This window comes from Papio anubis, chromosome 14 (assembly GCF_008728515.1).
Source record: "Papio anubis isolate 15944 chromosome 14, Panubis1.0, whole genome shotgun sequence".
Classification (NCBI taxonomy): Eukaryota; Metazoa; Chordata; class Mammalia; order Primates; family Cercopithecidae; genus Papio; species Papio anubis.
The window spans coordinates 3,178,093-3,201,486 of record NC_044989.1 but is presented as its reverse complement, the minus strand read 5'-3'; the positions used below and the strand labels follow the sequence as shown (position 1 = coordinate 3,201,486).

The 23,394-nt window shown below is 49.9% G+C and overlaps 1 protein-coding gene across 4 annotated transcripts in view; it reads left to right on the top strand.

The window, feature by feature from the left end:
* The window catches only part of EIPR1 (EARP complex and GARP complex interacting protein 1), a 171,706-nt gene that overhangs the window by 36,923 nt on the left and 111,389 nt on the right, over window positions 1-23,394 (top strand). For 2 of the 4 annotated variants that reach the window (XM_009183639.4, XM_009183640.4), the window contains one exon: window positions 13,142-13,243. The exons of the other annotated variants lie outside the window; for them this stretch is intronic. In XM_009183639.4, coding sequence (XP_009181903.1) covers window positions 13,142-13,243 — 102 coding nt within the window. The remainder of the gene's footprint in view (window positions 1-13,141; window positions 13,244-23,394) is intronic. 4 annotated transcript variants of the gene reach the window in all.

Genomic DNA, 23,394 nt, shown 5'->3' with positions numbered 1-23,394 from the left:
ACGACATTGCTTAAATTATCCCTTCATTATAACAAATCTCTTTGCAAAGATCAGAGTTGCACTGTATCCTCTTTGTCTTCCAATAGTGTTTTCTCCCATTGTGCTTTTCCCCTGCCGTTGCCTGGGCTGTTGGGAGGCCTCTTGCGGCGTTTACTGTGTGTCTGTTCCTGGTGTGCTGTTTATTAGGCTGTGCTTATAGAAAAGCTCCTGTTGTCTGCTGTCCTTGGAGCCCCACACGTGTTTTCTTTGTTTCTCCTCTTTTGTAGCCCTTCCTTCTTTTTGTTTCCATTAGTGTGTGTGGTATTTTGGTGAACGGTTGGCATCTTTTAATGAAGAGACCGAGGGCTTCTGAGACACGCCTTTTGGCGCACACCCTGTGTGGGGCAGGGGCAGGCAGTGTGGGAAGTAGAACCGTAGGTGGAGAGGGCGGGCAGATCACAGGGCCAACTGGCGTGAGTTGTTAGGAGCACCCTCTTTCCGGCAGACGGTTGCCCGCTTCTAAAGTTGCTTTCCGTGTCTTCCTTCACAGATGTCCTGAAATCCTTTTTCAGGCTTTTTTTTTTTTTTTTTTTTTTTTTTTTTGGAGATAGAGCCTCGCTCTTGGCTCTTGTCACCCAGTCTGGAGTGCAGTGGCACAATCTTGGCTCACTGCAACCTCCGCCTCCCAGGCTCAAGCAATCCTCCCACCTCAGCCTCTCGAAATAGCTGGGACCACAGGTATGCACTACCATATCTGGCTGATTTTTAAAAACATTTGTAGTAGAGATGAGGTCTCACTGTGTTGCCCAGGCTGGTCTTGAACTCCTGAGCTCAAGTGATCTGCCTGCTTCAGCCTCCCAAAGCACTGGGATTACAGGTGTGAGCCACTGCACCTGGCCTTCCATGGGTCTTATGGGGAGGAAGGGAGACAGCAGCCATGGAGACGGGGCCTCTGGGGAGAGTGTCTAGAAACAATTCATTTGGAGGGCCTCACTCTTCTTTAGGATGTTGCTATTGGTTATTTGTCAGAAGCAACAGTGTTTACATTCTGTCTTTATTGCTTCACACTGAATCTCTTCTAATCAGTGGAAGTCTGCAGTGTGGTAGAACTCTTGTGCACACAAGCACACGTGCTAGAATGAACATCACAAATAGGCAGAAGTGGATGAGCTCGTGACTTATTTTTTTAAATGCAAGCAAGAAACCCTTTCTCTGTACCCTTACTGTCCATAAGAAGGGTGGTCAGGAACGGCAGTGTTGAGTTCCCCGTGCACAGCTGAAGGATCTGGAGGATCTGGTGCTCACAGGCAAAGTCTCCTTGAAGTGTGATGTTCTCTTCACATTGTCTTAGAAAATGATAGAAAATTTGCATGACGTTAAAGTATCCTAAAAAGTCAAACATTTTCAGATTAAACCATACATCCATATCTCCTAGCTTAAATCTCTATCCATGCAAGGAACAAGTGACAGATTGCCATCGATTACTGACAGGGATTTATACCTGCTGCTGATCTATTTTCAGTTATTACCCGTGATGATTGTGAAAAAGACATTCTTGGAGTTGGTGAAAGGGGGAGTTGTAGCACAATAAACTCATGGAACGTTTTCTACATAAATGATGAAGATTCAAAAAACAACTTAACTCTCCTTTCTGATCATTTTATAAGAAAAACGCATGTCTATGAAAGCAAAAGGAGTGACTGTGGCCAGGGTAGAAGCTGTCTCGACGGGACTGTACGTACTTGGAACAGGAGAGATCTCCACAGTGACTGGTCTGTGGGAGTAGATGGCGGGTCGGACACGGAGGTGGGGACGTGGCAGGTGGCAGGCTGCCCTCCGAGGAGCACGCAGGCCTCCACACACAGCAAATAACAGCGCAAGCTGCAGGTCTCAATCGGACCTGGAGCCACGAGAGGCTGTGGTGCTGCCACCTGAAAGACGCCTGGCCATGCAGGGAATTAACATGAGTGATATATTTCTCTTGGGATTTCTCCCTTCGGAGCTGCCGGGTACTTCCAGTCACCTCCCTCCCCAGTTTATGTGCACTTCAGAATGTGCTGCCAGCAGGCCTTGACCTTTCTATGCATCTCACTTCCTAAATTTAGAACTTGTTTCACCCAAGGTTTTCTTAAGGTTCATTGAGAAAAAAGCATATGTTTCAGATAAACATAAAAAAAACCCAACTTTGCTGCTTTAATTTCTAATGTATGTTTCTGAATTAGGGTACACCATGTACGCCTGCCTCTGATCACACAGTCTTGTGATTGTGTGCCTGCCTCTGCTCATACCATCTCATGAGTGTACATGTGCCTGCCTCTGCTCACACCGTCTCATGAGTGTACATGTGCCTACCTCTGCTCACGCTGTATCATGAGTGTGTGCCCCTGCCTCTGCTCACACCATCTCATGAGTGTATATGTGCCTGCCTCTGCTCACACCATCTCATGAGTGTACATGTGCCTGCTTCTACTCACACCATCTCATGAGCGTACACGTGCCTGCCTCTGCTCACACCATCTCATGAGTGTACATGTGCCTGCCTCTACTCACACCATCTCATGAGTGTACATGTACCTGCCTCTACTCACACCATCTTATGAGCGTACACGTGCCTGCCTCTGCTCACACCATCTCATGAGTGTACATGTGCCTGCCTCTGCTCACACCGTCTCATGAGCATACACGTGCCTGCCTCTGCTCACACCATCTCATGAGTGTACATGTGCCTGCCTCTGCTCACACCATCTCATGAGTGTACATGTGCCTGCCTCTGCTCACACCATGTCATGAGTGTGTGCCCCTGCCTCTGCTCACACTGTCTTATGAGTATACGTGCACCTTCCTCTGCTCACACCACCTCATGAGTGTGGGCCCCTGCCTCTGCTCACACTGTCTCATGAGTGTGTGCTCCTGCCTCCGCTCACACCATCTCATGAATGCATACCTGGCTCTCCTCACACTGTCTTGTGAGTGTGCGCATACCTACCTCTGCTCTCAGTGTCTCCTGGGTGGGTGTGTCTGCCTCTTCTCACACTGTTTCATGAGTGTGTGCCTGCCTCTGCTCACACCATCCTTGGTGACACTCTGTATGGTGGCCTCACAATCAGCAGAGGGCACCAGTGGTCTGCCTCTGTGTCCCCTTTGCTCTGGACCTTCCATTGTCTCCCCTTTCGTGTCTTCATGACCATGTCCTAACTTGATCGCTTATACTGGTGCAAGCCATTTTTAAAACCTTCATCTCCTTCTCTTGCTGCTCTCTAAATATTTTCACAGACTTTTACACCTTGTTTGAAAAACACATTTGCAGAGTGAAACTAACTCCTGCATTTAGCTGAGGTTATACGCATTGAGTGGTGGTCACCCAGAGCACTTTGTGGGTTTCTATAGAAAAACAAGAATGGAATTTAGTTCCTCATTCCTAAACTTCAGGAATTCGCCGAGGGGAACCTTGTCAATATCTAAGGACCTCTGCCCCAGGGGAGCCTAGGCTGGTGCCTCGAGATCATTAGAGAGTGGTCATGGAACTGTGACCCAGGGGAGCCCAGGCTGGTACTCTTAAGTTCATTAGAGAATGGTCATGGAACCCTCATCTAGGGGAGCCCAGGCTGGTGCCCCGAGATCTTTAGAGTGCTGTGGGTGGGCTCTGTTCGAGGGTAACCGAGTCTGATGCCCTGAGATCATTAGAGTGTGGTGGCTGGACTCTGATCCAAAGAAACCCAGGCTGGTGCCCAGAGATCATTAGAGTGCTGTGGGTGGGCTCTGTTTGAGGGTAACCCAGTCTGGTGCCCTGAGATCATTAGAGCATGGTGGGTGGTCTCTGATCCAGGGAACCCAGGCTGACCCCCTAGAGCATTAAATGTGGTAGACCCCATGTGATGAGCAGGCGGTAGGGGTGGCACCCCAGGTGGAAATGGTCCTTAGAGAGGGATGTCTCAGTGTGAGGCAGACTCATGTGCTTCCCGTCCGAGGTAGTCCTGCTATGACAGGTGTGAGCACAGATGTTTGGACCTGGAGGTCTGAGTTCCAGGAACTGATGCCAACACACCAGCTTCCCACGGCTTCCCAGGTGACATGCCTCTGCCTTTGTGCCTTTCTGTAGCTCTGGCCCACTCCCCACCCTCTCTCTTGTCTACACATTGGGAGCTCTTTTTTACCCTTAGAAATGGAGGCCAAGGTGGGTGGATTGCTTGAGCCCAGGAGTTCAAGACCAGTCTGGACAACATGACAAGACTGTGTCTCTACCAAAAAAAAGAAAAAAAGAAAAATTTAAAAGTTAACTGGGTGTGGTGGCATGTGCCTGTCGGTCCAGCTACTCAGGAGGCTGAGGCGGGAGGAGCACTTGAGTCCAGGAGGCTGAGGCTGCAGTGACCCGTGATAGTGCCACTGCACTCCAGCCTGGTGACAGAGTTAGACCCTATCTCAAAAAGAAAAAAAAAAATACAGGATAGCTCATCCATGGAGTTTAACAACAAAACACGTTGAGTATACAGAGATTGAGAATAAAACCATGGTTACATGGTTAAGGAAGGGGCACTGGGAATTGTAGGTCTGAGGATGCAAAGTAGCAGGTATGTAGGATGGAGAAGGCCAGAGACCTCATTTACAGCGGGGCTATTGTTGATTGTCTTGTATCATATTTGGGATTTTCGCTAAGTGAGTGGATTGTAGCTGCTCTTGCCACAGAAAAAGAGAACGAGTAGCTGTGTGAGCTGATGGATATGTTAATTCTTTTCACTATAGTGACCTTTTCTCTCTGTATCTCAGCATCATGTTGCAGACCTTAAGTATAGACAATAAAATTTTTTAAAAAATGAAAAAGGGCCAGCGCATGACTCACACCTGTTATCCCCGCACTTTGGGAGGCCGAGGCGGGCGAATCACTTGAGGTCAGGAGCTTGAGACCAGCCTGGCCAACATGGTAAAACCCCATCTCTACTAAAAATACAAGAATTAGCCGGGTGTGATGGTGTGTGCCTGTAGTCCCAGCTATTCGAGAGGCTGAGTCAGGAGAATCGCTTGACCCCAGGAGGCAGCTGTTGCAGTGAGCTGAGATTGCGCCGCTGCACTCCAGCCTGGGCGACAGAATGAGACTCCGTCTCAAAAAATAAAAATAAAATAAAATAAGCAAAATAAAGTAAAGTAGATAAATTAAATTAAAGTAAAATAAAATAAAATAATAGAACTATGGCATATCCACCGCCTCCTAAAAGCCCCGCTCTCCCCTAGCTCCCCGGGGTCCCAGCCCGTCTCCGTGCCCCTGTGTGGCTGCTTCTGCGAGAACACTTGTCTCCCTGTTTCCTGTCTTGCCTGCTGACTGGAAGCCCCTGGCAGGGCTGGACGCGGCTGCTTGCCTCTGTGCCGAGTGCCCTGGCCTGCAGAGGCCGCGCAGCTTCAGCCGCTCATCCTGGCACCGTCTTCCTCTGAAACATGACCCCGTTTGAGTGATCAGCCATTTTGCTACATCATAGCTATTCAGAACATAGTGACAGACTGAATCAACTAATTTGAACTATGTTGAAATTATCATCTCAGTGAGATTTAGGAAGATATAGTGGATTTTTCTTGGGAACAAGGCTGCTGAGGTGTACTGAATAAATGAGTAGGAGGAAACGTAAGAAAATGACAACTGAGCAGCTAAATTCATTTGGGTCTGTGTCCTCAGGGACTGCACTGTCCTGGAAGTGAAGTGTGTGTGACCTGGAATGGGTTCCTTACCCTTTCTCTGTCTCGAGTCCTCTGTCACACTCTAGACATGAAAACTTAGCACACCCCAGGGAGGCGTTTGTGAATGAGTGAGACCCATTGTCAGATGGCACTGAAAAATTAAAAAGGGAAGCTAAATGTCAAGTGGTCCAGTTATTTTCCCAGCCTTCTTTTACCTCCTTAGGTGGGCATGGTGGGAGCAGGGCAGTGGAGGCTGCGGGGGCAGCAGTCTTACAGGGGTACCGGACAGTAGAGAGGCACCAGGTTTGGTGGCTGGAAAACCTAGACTTTCTGCTTTTCCCTCTGGTGTTTACTGGCTTTCTAATCCTGGACCAGTCAAGTAAACCTCTGGAGCTTTCATCTGTAAAATGGACACAGTTAACTAACACTGCTGTTAAATAATGAGAAAACATGAGGCTGTTGTGAACAGGTTTGTCTCAGACTTGGGTCTATGTACCCTGCAAGGACGGGACTCCAGGGGTGTGTGCAAACAGTCCTGAGCAGTGGGCTCTGAGCATCTGGAGCACACCGTATGCCCACTCCAGTGCACCTTACCCCCAGGAGAGGTGGGCAGTGCTGCAGCCATAGCCTCCTCTGCACTGGGGAGCAGCCACCGCAGGAGCCCCCGGCACAGGCAGCAGAGCCCACTGGGAGCATTGGGCCAGCCCAGGAGCCCATCCCCCTCACGGCTCGCTGACCGAGCCTTCCCTTCCATGATGGGAGCTTCTTAAGCAGGGCACAACACCTCCTGGGGTGGGTGGCAGGGTGCTGGGGTGCTTGAAGCCACAGGATAAGGGTGGTGTGGCTTTCTGTAGTGTCACTTCTATTGGATTTTAAGTAATGAAAACGTGATTTGTAGCCTCAAATGAAGGTGGATATGTTAGGAAGTAGGATGCAAACTCTGCGGTGATCTCTCGAATGAAACATGCGGCTTGCAGAGGGCCCCTTCAGAGAAGGTCCCCAGACCTTGCTATGCAAACCCTTGGCACTGTGTAAAGGATGCTGTCACAGTAGGATATACCTTCTCGTTCCTCTGCCATTGGTGCGGCTCATTGAAGACAAGGACAGAAGCTCTGTTTTGGGGGTTGAGAGTAGGGAGGGTGGCACAGGGAAGGTTTTGTGCTGAAATAGGCCCCTTTCACTGGGAGGCCCTCGAGTGGGAGGGGGCCTGCCCCAGCTCCTGTCACCACTTCCCTGCCTTGACTTTCCTTTGCCAAATCGAAAGGGCCACAGAGGACAGGATGCTGGTTCTCTGTGAAGACTTTTCACCTTGGCTTTTCACCTCCTTTTCCCCTTGGCTCCTCCGCAGTGGGAGAATTCCTACTACCTGGAGATGCACCTCCCACTGTGACCCGTGAGAATCAGGCGTGCTCTGCACAGGAGGGATCCACTCTGGGACACCTCTTGGGGCTGCTCGGTGATGCAGGGTGATATTTGGGGTGGTCCTGACCCCCGGCCCTTGCAGGGAGCCCAGAGGTTGGCCTTCTCATCAGCTTTTCTTTCTGGGCTCAGTTGTAGCTCTCTTTCCCTGGGAACCAGATGGGGGCAGTGCTCTAGCAGGTCACTAGGTAGGGCTGCTTATGATACAAGATAAAGAGAACTGATCAGGCAGTTGTGTCTGGACTTAGGAGTCTGACCCTAACCCCCTAGAGGCTGTTCTTTGACCTTGCTGAGGACAGCGGTCCTGCCAGATCATGGGAACCTGGAAGCGCTGCGTTTCAAGTTGTTACAGCGCCTGTGAGGCCTGAGGCCCTAAAACCAAGGAGCCGCTGACCCCAGCCTGATAAGGGTCGGGCCCTTTCCCCGAGGTGCTGGAGGTGTGGCCGTGGCCGCTTCGGAAGTCTGAGCACGCGGGCTGCCTGCACTCCCCGTGGTGTGACTGGGGCCCACGAGGCTGAACCCCGGGGATCTTCCAGCGGGCCTCCCGCCTACTGTGTCATTCCACTGACCAGAGTTGAGGATGTCCTGAGAGACTGATTATTAGAGCGAGGAGTGGTCACGAAATGCTTCACAGACAAGTGGTGCCCTGGGCAGGGTCGCCTTTCAGAAGGTGTTGCCCTGAGCGGGTGGGTGGCCAGGGGCTGCCCTGAGGCACCTGCCCTGAGCCTGAGTTAGCACCATGGGAGAATCCCCCCAGGACAGACAGCTTCCCAAAGCTGCAGGACCCATATGTGGCCGTGGCTGGGGAGTCCAGCCTGGAGGGCAGCATCCTGAGGAGCAGCAGTGGGCAGGCGGAGGGACGCCGCCTAAGCACTGGGCCACTGCCCGGGAGGAGCTGGGAAAGCCCGGTGGGTGCCGGGAACAGCGTAGCCGTGTGTGCTGCTCACCGTGGGCTCTGTGGGTGTCCCCGCAGGGGCCGTTAATCATGTCCCTGGGGCAGCGAGCTGTCATGGGTGGGTCCTGCGCTCCAGGGGCTGGGGACCTGCTCTGGCTTTCACAGTGCCACGTGTCTCTCGTGCAGTGCCTGGGGAGGAGGTGCTCCTGTCTCTGAGCCTCAGTTTTCTCATCTATGAGATGGGAGGAATTCTGTCTGCCTTGACTACTTTAGACTTTGTTGGGATTCAGAGAAGGCCGTGTGCGTGACATGCTTTTGTTATGTGATTTCTGACATCGTTGATCTGTCCCGTCATTGTTTTCACACTGGCGCTGTAAATTCAGTTTTCTCGCATGTCTGGGCCTTGACTCTGAATCTTCCAAGACCGTTCAGCCTCACCCTTGCTGCCTGCCCCAACACAGCAGCAGTGGAGCGCCCCCGCCTCCGCCAGCAGGGCCCAGCGCTGCCTGTGCCACGCACTGTGCTGCCTCCGTACGCAGGTTGGTTCATTTAGCCCCGTGATGCTAAGCAGCAGACACTGTTGGAAATCCCAGCTTTTCAGATGAGAAAACAGGGTTCATAGAGGTTGCCTGGAGGCCAGATTCAAACCTGGGCCCACCCAGACTCTGCTCTGGGTATCTTCATGTCTTGCCACCTTAGCTCCCAGACCTTCCCTCACACGGTAATTCTCTGTAAGGGACTTTAAAACTCCTCCTCAGGAGAAGGCTGCTCACGTGGCAGGTTTCACGCAGGCTGACAACATGGCGAACGTTGGCCGAGGGACCACGTCCATCATGGACCCGTGTCCCGAGGCTACAAGGAGAAAATGCAGAATGAAGACCTTGTCACAGGCAGGGCTCGGAGGAAACTTATGGAACTCATTACTCTCATCAATGAAGGAGACTAAAAGTAGGAACAGATGAAAGGCAGGGATGTCCTCATGGTGTCAGATTTGTCGTGGGAAGCCAGGGATACTGGGGACAGTTCCCCAAACCTTCCAGGCAGATGCCACACCCACGTCACCTTTGGTGTCCCCGCCAGAAGCCTCGTTTCCTGGCAGGGGGGCCCACTGGTCTAACCAGGGATTCCACGTCTTGAGCCTAAAACTTTTACTTTCTGGTCTTCTGACATGCCTATATGGAATGGAATTGTATAATTTTTATCATGCTGAGAGATTATCCTCTTCAGTGACTAGGTTTTTTTTAAAGAAAAACTCGGAGAGAGGAACTGTAATAGAAGATTAGCTTATCTGCCAATTTCTGAATCTCCAGAAAGAGCCAGAGGTTGTGAAAACTTTACTGTTTCTGCATTTTCATAACGTTTGTTGCTGTTAGTTTATATATTGGCAGTGGCGACAGGGACGCCTTGCACGTACGCTGAGGCATCCCAGCCAGATCACCCGCTCGCTTCGCAGCTGCGGGAGGGACGGTGCTGATGGGGCCGGGGCCCTGCCTCAAGCTCCCTAATGAGCACTGGCCCGGGGACTCTCCATTTTGCTGATGAAGGGACTGGGGCATTGTCAGTGACTTTCTCAAGGCCACAAGGGCAGTGCGAGGGCGGATTTGGGATTCTGGCTTTGCGCTCCGCCTCCAGGCTGTGCTGTCTTCACTGTGCCCTGCGGTCTCTGTTCAGCCAAAGGCAGATGCACGTGCGAGGGACTCTGTCAGTGGAATTCATCCCAAGGCTGTTCACCGAGTTAGGGCGTCCACAGTCAGTTCTGGATGAAGAAGACCACGGGATTGCAACTTAGGAGGCTTAAGTTTTGCCGTGATTTTGCCAAAAATCAGTACTGTAATCTCTGACACTTGAACTTTCTAGGTTCCAATTTTGTCATCTACAAGAAAGGAAACTTAACCGTGGTTATGGCTAAGACCCTTTTCTGTTTCCTGCTTATTTGCCTTTCTGAAACAACTTTTGAGCTTCTGTTGTGATTGAGACAAAACAGTAAGTACTCAGGACAGAGAGATGAGAAGACTCGGTCCCAAACTCCGGGCACCCACTGTCTAATGGGGCAGACAAGAGAGACACAGCCAGGGTGCCCTGGTCAGTTAGTGCAGTTTCAACACTGCTTTAGGGTCTGCACCGTGACCGTCAGCCCTAAAGCCAACGCACCACGGAGGCCCTGCCGGGGGAGGACCCTGCTGAGCTCACCGGGAAGAGCAGATGTCAGAATCCCACTCTGGCTCCTGATCCGACAGTGAAATATGCCACAGGTCATCTTCCCGTGAAGTGAGGGTGGAATTCACCACTGATCCCTCAGATAAGATGCTGTCGAGAATTGGCTTTCGGAATCCTTCATTGTGAAGAGCAGCCTGTATCATTTGAGCGTGTGTGTGGCCGTGGGCGGCGTGGCCTTTGTGGAGATTTCCACTGCCGAGGAGTCCGTGGATGAGGCAGCGTCTGTGCCTTCTGTTCACTGGGAATGATGTCTGAGCACCAGCCTGGTCCAGGACGTGCTTCTGAAGCTGTAGAAAGAAGGTGCTGAACTAGAGGGTTCCTCAGATTTCTTATAGCTTCCAGGTCCGGAGGCTGTCTGCTTGTAGTAAGAACTGTATCTTCCTCCACAGATATAACAAGAAAGTCAAAATACAATTGTTCTTGTTTAAAGATGCATTTTCCCCTTGATCTCTGCACCCAGTGAGAAGAAAGTGGCATTTCTGAATTATTACTTTGCATGGTGAAAATAAGCTGAAAGAAGAAGTGGGTTTTCCCTAGAAAGTAGTATTCTTAGGCTCCTCTTTGTGAAACCAGAATTCTGAGAGAAAATGACCGAGAGTCCTCTGAAAGAATTGAGTACGCGAGAGGCGGGAGAGAAAAGTTAGAACCCATCAGCCTCATTGTCAAGTGCATGCTTCAAGACGGGGTGGCGGGGGCAGAGGACGCTCTGCTGCACACAACGTGCTGATACTTCTGATGCATGCCGGCTTGTGTGTCTCCGGTTACAGTTTACTTCCCATTTTCTGTGTTAAAAGATTGACTACTTTCCTTTTTTCAGGGTATAGGTGCTCAGCTGGGAAAGGTGAGAGTTAAATTTTCTCATGATGCTGGTGCCAAGAAATAGCACCTTGAAAAGAGGAAGAAATCAAGACATGATCTCCAGGGAGCTGTCATTCGGAGCACATCCCTGAGAGCCCTCCCCGGGCCGGGAGGCTGCGTGCTGTCGTTCCCCTCAGCAGCACGCTTCGGGTGGAGCCTCCTGCCCTGTTCAGACATGTCATATAGAAACACCTTGACAATGCCAGCCCATCTTTAATTTTCACACCATCTCAAGTAAAATATGTTTTGAAATGAAAACATTTTGCATTTTATTTTAAGCTTGTTTTTGGGGCTCTCATTTTTTTAAGACTAACAAAAATAGAGTTGGTTGACCTATCTTCTCTGGAATAGCTGTGCACTAACCAAATTGTCAGCTGAAGAGGGTTTTGCTTTGCAGGCATAAGCCAGACAGGTCTGAAGTTGAGTGTGTCTGCTGAATTAACATCAGAAAGGGTTTCTTTTGGTCCTTTTTCTTTTGGGATTCCTATGGAAATAGTTCAGTGGGGTCACTTTGGCAAGAGACAGGAAAACGGCATGAAATATCAATTCACCCGAGTTCTGTTTGTTGTGATTTTAGGGAACAAGTTATTATTTCAATTCAATAATAAATACTTCCTTTAGGGTGTGGATTGCTAAGTCTTATTTGCCGTAAACGGTGAGTTTCATTGCTGCCTAGTCTAATAAATAGCTCATTTGTTAGTGATAAATGTAACATAGCCCAGCAAAGAGAGTGGCTGTGCCCTCCCACCTTAGTGCAAGACGAGGAAGCAGAGTTGCTGGGGGCTACCCCCGGGACTTTGCGTGCAGGACCTGGAGCACGCAGGTGCAGTGTCGTTTCCAGGTGTGGTGGTGTCCGCAGGTGCAGTGTTGTCTGCAGGTGCAGTGTTGTCCTGCCTGCAGGTGTGGTGTTGCCCACAGGTGCAGGGTTGCCTGCAGGTGTGGTGTTGTCTGCAGGTGTGGTGTCACCCGCAGGTGTGGGGTTGCCTGCAGGTGCGGTGTTGTCTGCAGGTGTTGTGTTGTCCTGCCCCCAGGTGTGGTGTCACCCGCAGGTGTGGTGTTGCCCACAGGTGTGATATTGCTCTGCCCGCAGGTGTGGTGTCACCCGCAGGTGTGGGGTTGCCTGCAGGTGCAGTGTTGTCTGCAGGTGTGGTGTTGTCCTGCCCCCAGGTGTGGTGTCACCCGCAGGTGTGGGGTTGCCCGCAGGTGTGGTGTTGCCCACAGGTGTGATATTGCTCTGCCCGCAGGTGTGATGTCACCTGCAGGTGTGGGGTTGCCTGCAGGTGCAGTGTTGTCTGCAGGTGTTGTGTTGTCCTGCTCGCAGGTGTGGTGTCACCCGCCGGTGCGGTGTTGCCCGCAGGTGCGGTGTTGCCGGCAGGTGTGGTGCCACAGATGCAGTGTAGTTTGCTGGAGGGAGGAAGAGCACACCGGGTGTGAAGGACAGAATGGCCTGGATTGCAGCCAGTACTTGGGCATGGAGAGTGATGAGGAAACCTCAGAAGACTGGAGTTTAGGCCCCAACTCCACTGCTTGTGGTGGGTCCTTGGGCAGGTCATTTACGGTTTTTGGCTCCCATCATTTTCATCATCCTTATTTTATACATGAGGGAACAGGATAATGACAACGACAGTGAAGGTGATGACAATGACAGCTCCCATCGAGTGCTCGTGTGCCAGGCACGGGGATCAGCGCTTTCTGGGAATTATCAAGTTGAATCCTCTGTTCCATTGGCCTTTCCCCATGAGGGAGTTGTTGCAGTGACCCACCAGGCCAGCAGTGCTAATTAGGAGCGCACAGCGCACTTCCAGGGCACCTGACCTACGGCTACAAGGCTTCAAGGATGCTGCTTCTGGGGTACAAATTTTGTAAATATGCCTTGTTATGTAAACAAGTTTTCTTCTTGCTGGTTTTTGTCACGCAGGATGGAGATGTAACTGTCGCCTCTAAGTGACACTGGTAATGAGGCTCAAGCACTGGAGTTTAGAGGCCGATGAGATTAAAGATCTTAAACACTTTTTTTCTGTCTTTAGAAGTAAAATTAGATTTTATGGCCCCAACTATTTTGTTGCTGGGGTAAGTTCCAAGTATCTGAATTCCTTCTTGTCTTTTTAGGAGACATCATAGAATCCTTTGGCATTCTTCCTCTAGCTCAGAGTCCCACGATTGTCTTTGTAAACACGTTGCACCAGGTCTTCTTCAGGGGACAGGTCGCAGGTGAGCGCAAAGGTGTTTCTGTAAACAAGCACCCCTCCTGAGTTTGGGGTGCACGCGTGGGGATCAAGGAATGGCACGTCAGCAGATGTATTTTGGCTTTGGAGTTTGGAATGGCGTGTGAGGAGAACTCTGATTGCCAGGACACAGCTGAGCATTGCAGAATGAGAGTCCTGGTTCTGGATATGAAGGACTTGAATAGCAAGGGGCTTCAGACAGTAGGGAGCACCTGTATTTTTTATTTAGTTGTGTATGGAAACGAGGCATGGCCTGGAATAGTGGGCTATTTTTTGATCTTCCTTTTTTCGAGGCCGACTCCTGTGTTGTTTCTTGCGTTCCTTACTGACTCTTGAGATCCCGTTTGTATCATCTCTCCGTCCTCCTTGACTTTCTGTGGCACCTCCAAATTCAGTGTCATCTGGAAATGGAATTAATGTGCTGTTTACGGCTCCTTCCAGATCGCTAATGAAGATGTGAAATAAGACTTGGTCCCTGGAGCAGCCCATGACGGCTCCTCACGGCGTCCCGCTCTGTCGTTTGCCAGTGTACTTTGTTTATGGCCGTTTCTCCAGGTTTCAGCCCACGAGGGGGTGCTTAGACAAAGCCCAGTTTGAATTAATTTTTCCAGTAAGACGGTAAAGAACACGGGGCCAGCTCCTCCCTCAGCCCCAGAGGTGTCCTGTGCTGTGCTCTTCTGCGGCCTGCTGGTCTGCGCCCTGCCCTTGGCCCACAGCCCCTTCGACGCGGCAGCAGTTCCACTTGGAGGTGCAGAGAGGAGCCGTTAGGAGCCACGGCTGTGCTGAGACCCAGCAGGAAGCAGATGTGACCTTGAGATGATGCCCCGTCCGAAGTGCTGCGCATCCTGTTGGGCAGGTGCTGAACGCGTGTCTCAGGTGTCCTGGGCGACTGAAGCAGAACTCTGTGAACTGGGTGGCCCAGGCGATGGAAGTTAATTTCCTCCGAGGTCTGGAGGCTGGAGGTTCGGGGTCAGGCATGGCAGGGCTGGTCCTCCTGAGGCTACGCTCTGGGTCTTGTGCGCTCCTGGGGCTCCGTGCTCCACCCCGCGTGTGAGGCACACAGTAGGCCCTCAGCTCAGTCAGTGCCTCATGTGCTCCATGCTCCACCCCACGTGCAAGGCACAGAGTCCTCAGCTCACACGTGCACTGTCTCTGTGCGTGTGACTCCTGGTGGTACCTGACAGCACGTGGTCTGTTTTCCTGAGGCATTTTGAGCCTCTCACTGTTGGGACTGTGTCTAGACTATGGCAGGAGGTTGGCGTGGCTGGGGAAGGTGTGGACCACGTCAGGGGGCTGGGAGGCCGAGTAGCCTGGTGGCCTGCCTAGCATCTGTTCTGCAGCCGGCTTTGTGGTTTGTTACTTGAAGCTATCTGTATGGCAACCCTTTGGGGGAAAAAGTAGTAATTAAACAGCTTCCTTGTGAAAAGTCAGCGTGAAGACAGAAAAACTGGGTGGAAGTTGAAAAGCAGTGAACCTGAGGAATGGACCTCATAGAACGTGTGAGTGTGGCCTGTGTGGTGGGAGAGAGGCAGGATTCTGTCCGAATAGTAATGAATTTGCAACATCAGGTATAATGGCTGTCTGTGGATTGCCTCATAGGAAGTTTGTGTGAAGTATGGGACTTAAATGTACCTAATCAAGGTCTATTTCAGGCATTAAATACATAAATAAATAAGTACTTTAGCCAAGCTGGTGTGCCACAGTGGCTTTGCAAAAACGTGGTAAACAGATGGTGAGGAGATTGTTCCTCTGGGCAGGTGCTGGAGACTCCAAGATAAAAGCACCAGGGTAGAGGGGTCCTGGGTGTGGTGGAGGGGGTGGGAGTGGGGATGGTGATGATGACGATAATGGTGGTGGTGATGATGGTGGTGTGGATGCTGGTAGGGAATAGGGATGGTGGTGGTGAGGATGTGGGTGGTAGTTGTGATGATGGTGTTGTAGATGGCAGTGGTGATGGTGGTGGCAGTGGGGGATGTGGATATTTTATATAATAAATTAAAATAGAAATAAATGTAAATAAATAAAATAAATAAAAGTCATAAAAATATAAAGTAAAATAAATAATATGGGCAAATAAATGCATGTATTAAAGAAATGGAATAAAGAATAAAATATAAAATATATAAGTAATAAATAAAGTAAAATAATAATAAAATAAGCAAAAGTATAGAATAAAGTAAGTAAGTAAAAGATAAAGTAGTATAGAATAAAGTAAATAAAAATAATAAAATAAAGTAAAAGATAAGTAAATAAAAGAAATTATAAAATAAGAGATAAAGTAAGTAATAATAAATATAGTATGAATAAATAAGTAAAATGAATAAAGTAGTAAAATATGAATAAAATAGTAAATGAATAAAAATAAAATACAAAAGAGTATAGAATAAATAAATAAAGTAAAGAATAAATAAAATATAAGATAAAAATGGTGGTGGTGATGGTGGTGGGCATGGGGGGATGCTAGTGGTGATGATGGTGGTGTGGATGGAGGTGGTGAAGACAGTGGTATGGATGGCAATGGTGATGACTGTGGTGGGGTACCGGTGTTGGGGGCAGGTGGCGGGTGACGGTGGAGGCACGTGAGTAAATGCAGCACGAGGGGATGCAATTTGCTGGAGAGCAGCAGCAGAAGATGCTGTGTGGACACGGCCAGGGCAGGTTCTTGCCAGGGAGGGCTCGGGGTGACCAGCCCGCTTGCTGCTGGTCCTGAGAGTGAGTAGCAGGTCACCAGGCAGAGCCCATGGGGCACACCTCAGGCCTAGGTGAGAGCATCTGCAGGTGTGCGTGGCTTGTTGGTCCAGTGCGGCTGAGGCGGGTCCTGGGGAGAGGTTAGCTGGAGGCCGGGGGAGAGAGCTTTCTTCAGGCAGTCAGAGGGGCATTGGAGCCCGGAGCCAGAGGAGTCCCAGGATCAGGCGGGTCCTTCAGAAGGCTCCCGGGGGATTGGGAGGGGACAGGAGAGAGGGACGGAACAGGCTGGCCGGTCAGCGAGACCACTGAGGACCCCGAGCCCGGCTCCTGCTCCTCTTCTGCCTGTCACAGAAATGCTTGTCATCCTCTGGTCTTGGGACAGCAAAGTAGTCTTTAGAAATAAAAGCCAAGTACTATGAAAATACGAAAATCCTCAACATACGGGTAAAATTTCAGGAAGACCAAGAAAGAGAGGATAGCCTTAAAAATAATAAATGTCCACCCATGATGGAGAATAAACGTAAAACGACGTGACAGAGATTGATAAATTAGGACTGTAAAGTCTGCTGTATAATCGGGGACGGGCTTAGTTCAAGCAAGCCCTGGCCCCAGGAAAGGGGGCTGAGTGGCAGCTGGCATTGGCGGCAGCCAGAATCAATCTCCTGCCTCGGTACTTGGGAACGAGCGGCCCGCGTTAGGACTGGGATGAATTTTTCAGCAGAGGAAGGGGAAATGTCAGGAAGACTGTAGATCACGCTGGCGCAGAGTCCTCGGGAAATTAGAGCCATGAAAAGCTGCCAGCGCGGTGCCCTGATGACATACGGCCGGCGTGTGTGCTCTGCATCCCCCGATGCTGCTCCCTGGGCAGTGGGCGGTGCTCTCTAGGGAGCCAGCGTGAGAGGAGGGCTGGGTCAGCCAGTGCCGCCCTCCCCGGGTCCCAGCGGCTCAGGGCCATTGACCCAGGCCCGCAGCTCGGGGACAGCCCCAGCTGCTGCTGTGACCCCCTGCTAATGAAGACCCTGGGGTGAGGGTCAGACACACATAATGAGCCCTCCCGCCTCTGCCTTCCTCGCCCTCCCTGATCCGAATCCTGTTTTTTTCTTCGTTGCTGCCCAGGCCCCAGCTTGGGCCTTGAGTTTCTCGTGGGAACAAAGACAGTTTGACTCCTACAATGACTTTTCTGAAACATGGATCCAGACACTCACTGTGCTTCTCAGAAGCTAGGGCGATAAAGCCCAGGCTCCTTCCTATGCTCCTGACAGTGAGGAGAGCTGTAAATGGCTATAAATTTAGGCAGATGGGGATTTTCACCCTGGCCCCAACGTTTATTACCCCTGAGGCCTTCAGCAATTTGTGGCTTCTCTAAGCCGGTTTATATCCACATAAATGGGAATAATACTTGTGGGAGTCCGGCGAGTGTTCAGTGCCCGTTCACCCGGAGGACTGGGCTCTGTGTCCTATTGTGAGCTGGCTCCAAGCCGCCTTTCCACCCTCGCCTCCTGCCACGCCTGTCCACAGTGCTCAGGTCTGTGTGCCTTGAATCCCCCACCCACTTTTCTAACTCTCAGGCGGCGTTTCGTGCTGCTCTCTCAGCCTTCGATCTTCTTCCTCCAGGTCTCTGCCTCTCAGAATCCATGTCCTCTCAGGGATCGGGTGATGTCCAGTTGGGTCCTCACTGCCTTTAACGCGCTCAGCACCCCTTCACCTCGCAGGAGACTTTGTGTGAAAGGGGTGGGCGGCTGTCTGGCCCCCAGTGGGAAGAAGTGGAGCCCTCATCACAGCCCTGTCACTGTGGACTCTGAGTCGGAGGCAGTCACCCAGCCTCACTGGGTCACTGGGTCTCCTTGGGGCTGATAGGTAATGCATGTCCTGTACCTTTCTTGTAGATTTGTGTTGAAGCTGAGGTGCAAAGTGTGCATCGGAAGTAGGGTTGCCTGATAAAACACAGGACACCCTGTTAAACTCTAATTTCAGGTAAACAAGGAATAGTTTTCAGGGTAAGTAAGTCCTGTGCTAAGTTTTTATTTCTCAATCTGTGGGTGCACCTCCATATGAGGCTTCGTTAGGTAGCATCCATTCCAGAATGAGGCCCACAGCGGTGGTCAGGCCGTGACGTGCTCATGTCACAGACCAGCAGAGGCAGACAAAGCAACTTAACCATCAAGAATCTTCTCAAGCCTGGGGCACCAAAGATCTTGTTGAAGGGACCAGCGGAGGCTCTTCCCCCTCCCTGCTGTTATCCCCTGAGCACAGAGGCAGTGGCGTCGCGGCTCCTCCTCCCTGTCCCAGCCTCTATCTCCTGAGCACAGAGGCGGTGGGTGTCGTGGGTCTTTCTGCTTTCAAAGCTTTACCTGCAAAGCTAGGGATAAAACTTCACATTTAAGAGACCAGAAACACGCTGACAATGATGAGCAGGCCTGAGTGGTGGGAGGGAGCCTTGGGAGGACCTTGGGAACCCAGAGATGCAATATTGGACAGGGTGTATTTTGGAGGCAGTGACAGAAAGTCCCATCATGGGGTCCGAAAAATGAACTGCGCACCTCAGATGTGAGCCTCATCCCCACAGCAAGCACACAGAACCTTGCAGGGACTCTCTTTGCCAGAAAACTCGATTTTATGCCACAGCCACCTAAAAAGTAGTGCAACCTTAGCCTCCATGGACCAAGCTGTGGTCAGTGGGATGGCGGGTGAAAGGTTAGAGCACACCTGGAATGCGGTCTCAGTGGCCATAGGCAGAGCAGACAGATGGGGACTGACATGGCTACAGGTCACTCCATGTGCAGAGTGGTGGACAGACTCGGGGGGCAACTTGAGGAAGTTTGGGAGAGTCCCGAGACTCATCTTCAGGCATGTGACAGAGGGATAACTGCGCTTTGCGGCTCCAAGCCGGGCAATCTTGGGTCAATGAAAGCTTCAGGGTGGAGGGTGTCATTTGTATGTCAGCACGAGAGTGACCGCCAGGTCCTCGTGTGGTTCCGTGTGCTGCTCCAAAGAAGGCCGGGTCCAGGTTCCCACAGGGTTCAGCAGAGGCTGCTGACAACCCTGACACTGCACAGGGACCCCAGTGTCCCAAGACTGGAGCCCCCCCCCCCCCCTGGTACCCCAGGGTGGAGCCCCCCGCCCAGCACCCCGCGAATGGAGCCCCCCAGTGCCCCGTGACTGGAGCCCCCACCACGGCATCCTGCGAGTGGAGCCCCCTGCACCCTGGGACTGGAGCTGCCCCCCACGCCTTGCGACTGGAGGCCCCCAGCGCCCTGTGACTGGACCCCTAGCCCTGTACTCTGCAGACACCACCTCATGCCCTCCTGTTTCTGAATGAGGGATGGTGGGTGAGACAAGAGTTAGTGGGGAGAATGTCTGGCCTGTCTTAAGCCTCAACACTTTTTGAACTAAATGAATAGAAGAAAAACAAACTGTTGTAAGAGAATGCCACACGTTCTCAGATTTAAAATATGCCACTGCCTTCTATATGTTCTAAATGTGAAAAAAGCAAAGTCCTTGACCTTACGGGACTTGCTTGTAGTAGCCCCCTCACCCCCATAAAAATCACACATCATTACTTTCTAAAAATCTTTTATGTTTTCATGTGAAAAGAAATCATTTCCAGAATCTCAAAAGATACAAAACTACTAATTATCGTATTTTTGAAAATCACATATTTCTAGGAGGAGATCAGCTTGAGAGTGTGTAACAGGACCAAGGAGAAGAAAATTCTGTGGGATTTTTCTGGTCTGTCAAATAGTAAAGCGTAGAAGGTGGAGGCACCTGTGTTGCTAGAGACCCTTCCACCTGTGCGCATACTAGGCCTAAGTAAATAGTAACCTTATCTTTGCATAGTGCCTGTCAGTTTTCAACGCACTCTTCAGGCTATTGCAATGTGATATTTCTGGTAGTCGTCTGAGAGTGGGCATCTTCATATGCTCCATTTTTGTAAACAAGAAAGTAGGAGGTTCGGAGACACTGATTTGCTCAGGGTCTTGTACGTAACATTTCAGAATCAAGTTTCAAGAAAAATTTATTTTTTACCCAGCAATTATTTCCCCTAATATATGGAAAACTGGGCTGATTTGTTTATTTGAAAAAAAAAATTGATTGATTTGGGGGAAAGAATCATAAAATATCAGTGTAACAAAGTTTAGCATATACAATAATTTTAAATATTTGTATACCATTGAGACATAGCATACACAAGTATAACTGTACCCTGAGGATTCTTGTGTTAAATATAAATATAAAGCCGTCTTACTATAAAGTTTAGATAAATTTTTAGTTTTAAATGATCAAGACTTTTAAAAGCACTTGAGAACTTATTGGTATTTCTTCTCTCCCTAAGAAAAATGTTAGAAAGGGAAGATTTTTATAATACCGTTACTATCTGTTTCCTGTTGTTTGGAAACCATTTGTAGTCTTCAGGTTCTAGAGAAGAAAACAGAACAGATAGCTATTTGCTGTAGTCAATCTTGGGTGACTGTGGAAACATTGTTTTCTGACCTTGGCGCTGAACCAAGCGTGCACTCGTGATATGTAAACAACTTTTCAGCTCCTTTTTCTCTAACAGAGTGAGGTGATCTTGCGGCGGGCGCTTACCCTCGGGGGCTGTTCTTGCTTGTGTGGGGTAGTGGCTGTATTCAGGTTTCTGCAGTGGGCGGACACAAATATTCCAGTTTGCAGCAGCGCAGGGAGTGTCCCTGCCCCGCGCGTACACAGGGGCACTGCCAGAGCCTGCAGAGAGAATCCTGCCCACACCCATCTCTTTCCTAACCCCCGGCTCTGCTGCCTCTCTCCCACATGGTTACCTCCTTCAAACAGGTAGTAAGGCGGGTGTTAAAACAGAAGGGAGGTGTGGACCTGTCTCTTCAACCCTCACTCCCATTGGGAAGCATCTGTCGTTTTGGGGTCTCAAGTCAGTGACCCTGGTCCTGGTCGAGCGCCAGCTATTTTACCACCCTCCCGCGCCTTTTTTCCTTTCCCGGGATGCTCTGGGTTTTGGGAGGTGGGATTTTCTGTAGACTGCATAGGCCATATGGAGCTGGGTTGTGTGTTTATTCCCTCTGACAATCTCTGTCTTGCAATTGGTATACTTAGACTATTGACCTCTGAAGTATTGATCTCTTAGGGCTTGACTCTGCCATGTTGTTACTTGTTTTCTTTTCTGTTTCTCGTTGTTGTGTTTCTCTTTCGCCTTCCTGAGTTACGCAAACATTTTTAACACTCCGTTTTGATTTAGGTGTAGTGTCTTTGAATACACAACTCTGTATAGGTGTTTTAGTGCTTGCTCTAGATATGACAATATACATATGCTACTCACCAAACCCACAGTTACCGGCATTTTTCTACCTCGAGAGGAATAGAGCAGCCCCGCTTTCACTGAGGCCATCTCCACCCTCCCACTTTAAGAATATAATTGTCTTAAGTGTTTAATCTCTGTACATTGACCATCAGTTGTGGTGGTATAATTTTTTCACCAACCATCAAATGTGGTTTAAGAAGCTCATGAGGAGAAAGGTGTCTATTGTATTTATTGGTTTTCACCCATTCCGTTGTTCTTTTCTTTCAGAAGTTCTAAGCCTTTTTTCATTATCATTTCTTTCTGTTTGGAAAATTTTCTTTATCCATCCTTTGAGGTTAGGTCTGCTTGTGGCTTAGTTTTCCTCCTTTTGAGAATATCTTTGTTTCCCTTTCATTCCTACGGATACTTGCACTGAATATAAAATTTAAGGTTGACAATTCTCTGAAAAATTGAAATATTTGAACAATATTGTTCTACTTTGTTCTGGTCTCTGGTTTCAGGTGAGAACTTGGTGATCCAGTTTGAATGAAGAGCACAGACTGCTTTCAATTTTTGTTCTTTGTCTTTAGTTTTTAGAAGTCTAATCCTGCCATGTCTTGGAATAGCTTTCTTGGGGTTTATCCTACTTGGGATTTTCTCAGGCTCTTGAATCTGTAGGTGATGTCTTCCCCAAATTTGAGGAGTCTCCATCCATTATTTCTACGAATGCTTTTCAGCCTCACTTTCTCCTCTCTGGAGACTGACGCCATCTGCCACTGTCCGGAGTTCCTGAGGCTGTTCATTTTTTTTCCATCTATTTTCTCTCTGGTCTGGTGTTCAAATTGGGCATTTCCCATTGTTATGTCTTCAGATGTATTCTTTTGTCTGTCGTATTTATTGTGCTGCTGTTGAACGCATCCATTTGGTTCTTTTTTATATCTTTCATCTCTTCGTTGAACTTCTCTGAGTTTTTCCCTTTATTTGTTTCAAGAGTCGAGTCCCTCATGGAAGCATCTGTATGGTGGCTGCTTTAAGATCATCCTGTCCATTGACAGTCTTTTCTCATTCAAATTGTGATTTTCTGGGTCATATTTCAGCCAGCAGTCATCCTGTTTAGGTTTGGGGACTGGGTCCTGGCCTCCTGGGCTGTGGTTCCAGTGGCAGCTGTCAGAGGCCCACAGTCTGTGCAGGTGGGCCTCATTCTCTGAGGCCTCTGTGGCCACACGTGGCCGACAGCATTGGCCAGCACTGGAATGTTCTTCCTGGGGCTGGTGCAGCTCTGTTGCATGTAGGAGACGCCAAGAGCATTCCCAGGCCTGCTCTTTTTAAAACTGATACAGCGCAGTGTACGTATTTTGGAGGTACATGTGATATTTTGATACGTGCATACAACGGGTCATGATCAAATAGGATAATTGGGATAACCAAATGGCTAATGTATCTTTCCTTTGTGTTGCGAACATTATAATTCTTCTCTTCTACTATTCTGAAATACACAGTATATTTTTGTTAACTCTAATATCCTACTATGCTATCGACTGTTAGAACTTATTCCTTCCATATAACTGTGTTTGTACCATTCACCAGCTTCTCTTCATCCCTGCCTCGCTTCTTTTCCCAGCCTCTGGTAACAGGCAGTCTACTCTCTCCCTTGAGGAGAGGCGCGTTTTAGCTGGCACATGAGCGAGAGTGGGGATGCCGTCTTTCCATGCCCGGCCTGCTCCTGGGGCTGTTCGCGGGCAGTGGGCAGGGTGGGGCTCTTGTTTCCTGGCTGCCTGATGCTGCTCCTGCAGAAGTGGGACTGCTGGTTCTATTGCACAGAGACAGTCTCCAGAGGCCTGCTTTCTGGGACCCCAGCATGGTAGGGCTCCTGCATGAACACTGTCTGTGCCACTAAGGAAGGGAGGCACCCACCCCCGTGCCCTCTGCCTCTGGCTTGGGGCCGGGAGATATTAGGGCAGGAGCCACTGGGTCCAGGGAGACACTGGCAGGAGCTGCTGGGTGAGGGCTGGGAGGGGCTGTCTGGATTGACAGATATTGGAATTCAGGCTGGGCACAGTGGCTTGCTGTAGTCCCAGCACTTTAGGAGGCTGAGGCAGGCAGATCATTTGAGGTCAGGAGTTTGAGAGCAGCCTGGCCAACATGGTAAAACCTTATCTCTACTAAAAGACAAAAATTAG